The 5,055-nt window shown below is 18.9% G+C and overlaps 2 protein-coding genes across 18 annotated transcripts in view; one reads left to right on the top strand and one right to left on the bottom strand.

Annotated features, from left to right (window-relative positions):
- LOC102676030 (transcription initiation factor TFIID subunit 8-like) overlaps positions 1-1,403 on the top strand; it is a 2,453-nt gene extending 1,050 nt beyond the window's left edge. Inside the window, exons 2-5 of the mRNA XM_006609149.2 lie at positions 202-488; positions 622-772; positions 861-1,004; positions 1,100-1,403. Of these exons, the coding sequence (XP_006609212.1) occupies positions 202-488; positions 622-772; positions 861-1,004; positions 1,100-1,263 (746 nt within the window). The 3' untranslated portion in view covers positions 1,264-1,403. The remainder of the gene's footprint in view (positions 1-201; positions 489-621; positions 773-860; positions 1,005-1,099) is intronic.
- Positions 1,404-2,767: 1,364 nt separating this feature from the next.
- Positions 2,768-5,055, bottom strand: part of LOC102673313 (vinculin) — a 10,911-nt gene continuing 8,623 nt past the window's right edge. For 6 of the 17 annotated variants that reach the window (XM_031515036.1, XM_006609123.2, XM_031515038.1 and 3 more), the window contains 2 exons: positions 4,480-4,515; positions 2,787-3,071 (listed from right to left, as the gene is read on the bottom strand). In XM_031515036.1, coding sequence (XP_031370896.1) covers positions 2,902-3,071; positions 4,480-4,515 — 206 coding nt within the window. In that variant the 3' untranslated portion in view covers positions 2,787-2,901. Of the gene's footprint in view, positions 3,072-4,063; positions 4,114-4,479; positions 4,516-5,055 lie in introns of those variants that run through there. The other 11 variants (XM_031515043.1, XM_031515045.1, XM_031515046.1 and 8 more) reach the window with 6 other exon arrangements.

Raw genomic sequence — 5,055 nt, 5'->3', positions numbered from 1 at the left:
ATAAATTTATAAAAAATTTATAAAAAAATTTATAAAAAATATTATATTAATAATATATTTTATATATATAATTACGTAAAATAATAATATAAATATTTAAAAAAATGAATAATTAAATTATTTTTATTTGTCATTTGAAAAATAATATAATTTATTAATTTTATTTAACAAATTTGTAATACAAGCAGAAATTATTTATAGTTATCGTTGAAGTTGGAGAATCAGCAAGAAATTATTGTGAACTTTCTGGTAGAACAGAACCACTCATTGCAGATGTTATAGTAGCATTAATAAATATGGGTATAAAATTAGATAATTTGGAAAGTTATGGAAAGAGAGCTAATAGAACAGTTTTACCACCACTTCAACAACAAACTCAATCAAAACAATTAAATATTTTGCAAGCTGGAGTAAAACAAAGCCATCCATCTCATATACCAAGTTATTTACCACCTTTTCCTGATCCGCATGCATATATTAGAACTCCGGTAAAGTAAGAAATTAAAATAGATATAATTTTTTAAAAACTTATAATTTATATAATTATTAATATTTTAATTAAAACAATATTTATCACAGTTTTGAACTATAGTTTTAACTTATTTAATTATTTATAAATAGACACATAAGCAACCAGTAACGGAATATGAAGCAATAAGAGAAAAAGCAGCAACGCAAAAACGTGATATTGAAAGAGCTTTAACTAGATTTATTGCAAAAACTGGAGAAACACATAGTCTGTTTTTAACAGAAGATAATAGTATGTTTCCATGTAAGTAGAAATCTTATCAAAATCTGATTTATGTAAACCAATAAATTTATATGTAAATGTACTTTTAAGAATTAAATCTTATTTTCAGTAATATCATGTAAACCACAATTTCCTAGTTATCTTTCTGCATTGCTTCCACAAGATCAAGTATTTGAGATTGATCAAGATTTTCAATTTGAACCAAGTCCAATTAAAAAGAAAAAAGAACAAGAAACAGAAGAATCAGAAGAAGGTCTGATTATTATTTAAAAAAATTGAATTATCTTAAATAAATATCAAGAAATTTATTTTTTTGAATAATTTTATAATATTTTATACTTTTTATAGGTATAAAAGGACAAAATGAAGATGTTGAACAAAATGGAGAAATTACAACGCAACAAGATGTTATAGATAATCCTTATTTAAGACCAGGAAAAATACCAAAGAATAAAATGCCAGGAGTTACAGCTCCTGGATTACATTTAATGAAAAGGGATTCTCTTGAATGATTATAATAATGGTATTTTTTTGTTAATTTTATTATTTTTTAGATTAATATTGTGTATATAATGTTTTAATGATACAAAATGTATTACACTAATTTTTGTATTCGTATTATATAATAAAAATTAATCTTTATTATAAATAATTTCATATAAAATTATTTTATATTACCAAAATTAATGTTACATATTATAAATATTCGATATAAATTAGATAATATTAATTATATAAATATTTACTGTATCTAATATCTAATCTAAAATTTTGTTTAAATATATATTAAATTGATTTCACATGTAAATATGTTTGGTTTTATTTGATCTAGTTTTTAAATTGATTGCTTATTTTTGTATTATGTTTTAATATATCATTTATATATCAATTATATGTCATTTATATTGCACATATATAGCACCAGTTTAAAAAAAAATAAAAATATGAAAACAATTAGATAAGATTAAATTCTCTAAAAAAAATAAGTAGATAACTTACAAAAATAGACTTCTCATTATAATATTGTATGTAAGATTTTTTATACATACAGTAATGCATGCTTAATTAACATAGTTTTAGCACGCTTAGCTAATATTAAATTATTCCCATTTCTGAAACTATTTACACTTTCAAGAATCTTCTAACAAGAATCTATCATATTTTGTTCTTCTATTTCATTCTTACTCATTATCGATTTAAATAACAAACTCGGATTTCCATATATAATTGAAGCATTGCAAATTCGATATAGCGTCAATTAAGCGTGCATCACTATATATTACAGCAAATAACATGTATTAAAATTATATTCGCATTTTACTTGCAAAAATACATTACATTATCTTAGTCAATAATTTTAATATCTATAGATAAAAATTTTATTCTTATTAATTGTGCTGATTTTAGATTGATGTGTGTGTGCGATCGCGCGCGCATCATGCGCGTACAAAATATATTTACTACTAAATACATAAAAATATATAGCACATTGGTAATTTATATAAGGCATAAGCTCTATCATCTCTATTTTACTTTCTTACTTATTTGCTGAAAACTATATAAGAGAGATAGGCTTTGGAAACTGTTATAATTAAGCATCCCTAAAATATTTCATCTGAAAATATCTTTTGATTATACTTTTTAACGATTGAGACATATCTCTTAAAGAATTCATTTCTAATATCACTAGCACATTTACTATAAATTTTAGCACTTATATATAAAAGTTATTAATACATTATAATTATTGTTAACTATAATGAGTCTTTTAAGAAATATTCAAATATTTGAAATGAATATCATTAATCAAAAAAATTTTTTAAATATATGTATTTTTTTGTATGTATAATTAAAAAATATATAATAATTATTTTTGAAAACTCATTTTTTAAATTATGAATTTCAATAAATTATACATATTAATAATAATAAATTATAAATGTTTCAATAAATTAATTTTATAAATTTTTATTTTTTTTACGAATTCCATATTTAATTAAATTAATATAATTAATTAAGACTGTATAAAAAAATATTGAATATTTCTTAATAAAAAGATTTTAAATCAATTTAAACTCAATCAAATTTAATATTAATAAGTCTTACCTAACTTTTATAATTCACTTTCATTATATTGCAATTATGCTTGCTTAATATTGATACCAAGGTTGTCGTCGCACCCACCGTAATTTCATACCAGATGCGGTACGTATTTTTATACTAGCACATTCTGCTGCACGAACAGTTTCTTTTACACTTTGCATAAGATTTTGAGCATTTCCAACTAACATATCTGTTGCTTCCTGATCTTCTTCCGTGCCTATATTTTTTGAAAATATTTTAAATAAAAATTATATATTAAATAAACTTAAAATATCTAATGTAAAACAAAATTGAAGAAAATTTTTAACATGTTTCATAGATTTAGCGAAATATATATAATTGTTTCAATAAATTTAAATTTAAAAAGGAATAGAAAAGCTACATTGAAAAAAGTTAAAATAGTTTATTAAAAAAAGAAAATCCAAATATATTTCGTGAAAGTTTTATCTTCGATTGAAGCCATGAGAAGATAAAATTTAAATATATACTGATATATTATGCTATGAAACAAGTTAAAAATAAAGATATTTATTTCTATTTTTCAATTCTGTAAAATATACTATATTATGATTAATATACATAATATTCAAATAAAAATAATTGTTAGACAAATTTTATAAATATAAATTTATATAAATAATTTCAATTATAAATAATTTCAATTTAATAAAAATTTAATTTTTAACATATAAATATTGCGTGCCATAAAAGAAAACTTTTATTTGCAAATAAAATAAAAAATGTAAATAAAAATGAATGAATTTATTATTTATAAAAAAGTTACGTGCAGAAACTAATTTAGAATACTTTTAGAATACTATATTCTATATTTAATACTAATGTTTTTCAATACATAAAAAAACATTGTGTGTGTGTGTGTATATATATATATATATATAATACTGTATATTACAATTTAAAATATTTTAAAAACAATGAAATATGTAGAGAAAAAGAATCATGCAAAAAGAATAAAATATATATATAAAACTTAAAATAAGATATAAATATTAATATTGAAAAGATGAATAATATAAGTTATTGAAGATTCAAGATAATAAAATTTTAATCTAATTTTTTAAAAATAAATTATATATGTATATGCATAAAATATAAATATATAATTAATAAATATTAATTACATATAATATTGTTTTTTATACACACAACGTTAATTTTAACATATTATTTATTTTCAACTATATTTTCTATACTAATTTATATTTATTTTATTAACTTACTGCAGCCAATCAATTCGTCTAAGTCATGATGAGCACAGGCACATTAAATCATTTGTTTCATCAATAAATCAAAAGTTAGAAAATTGAATAAAATAATTTCATGATTTATAAAAAAATAAAATTTCATTTATAAAAATAAACTAAAATATTGTAACACAAATATTAATAATAATTTTTTTTATTTATTTTATTAAATATTCCAAAATTTACCTAATAAAATAATTATTATTTATATATTATACTTTTTTATTAATCCATTATGAAAAAACCTAAAATAAATATGCATGCACTGCAAGTGCAAGACTGCATAATATCTACAAATAAATAAAAGAAACGCTAAAGAAAATGGCAAAAACATCAAGTATAATTTGTCAATATTTTTACCATAAAGCATCAATTCTTCCCAGGTAGGGAGCGTTTCTATATATAAAAAATATTATTAATAACTATTTTCATTAATCAATCAAATAATTTTTATAATTTTTTATAATATAAAATTTCTTCATTTCTATTTTATTTATTTGATAATTGGCAATCTATGTGAAAATTATTTGAAAATATAAATATTTCAAAAAATATGGATAATATAGGAAAATATTTCGAATAAAAATTATAAAATATCAAAGGAAACATTTACTTGACCTAATAATGATTTTATATAATATATAATATATTATATAATAATAATAATTATTATATATATTATATAATATCATATAATATATATATAATATATTATATAATATATATAATATATATTTAAAATATATATATAAAAAATATATATAAATAAATTTAAACACTAATACCAAAGATAAATTAGGTTTCAAAATTAATATCTCAAAATTAATATAACATATATGTAAGTAGTGTTTTGAAAACATTTAAATATCTGTTATAAGAATATATAATAAAAAATATAAAAAATATTAGTTTCCATTTAAAAATTATTTTATTTAA

The sequence above is a fragment of the Apis dorsata genome, unplaced genomic scaffold (assembly GCF_000469605.1).
Source record: "Apis dorsata unplaced genomic scaffold, Apis dorsata 1.3 scaffold_52, whole genome shotgun sequence".
Lineage (NCBI taxonomy): Eukaryota > Metazoa > Arthropoda > Insecta > Hymenoptera > Apidae > Apis > Apis dorsata.
Note: the sequence above shows the minus strand (reverse complement) of the source record. Positions and strands in the feature narration are given on the sequence as shown.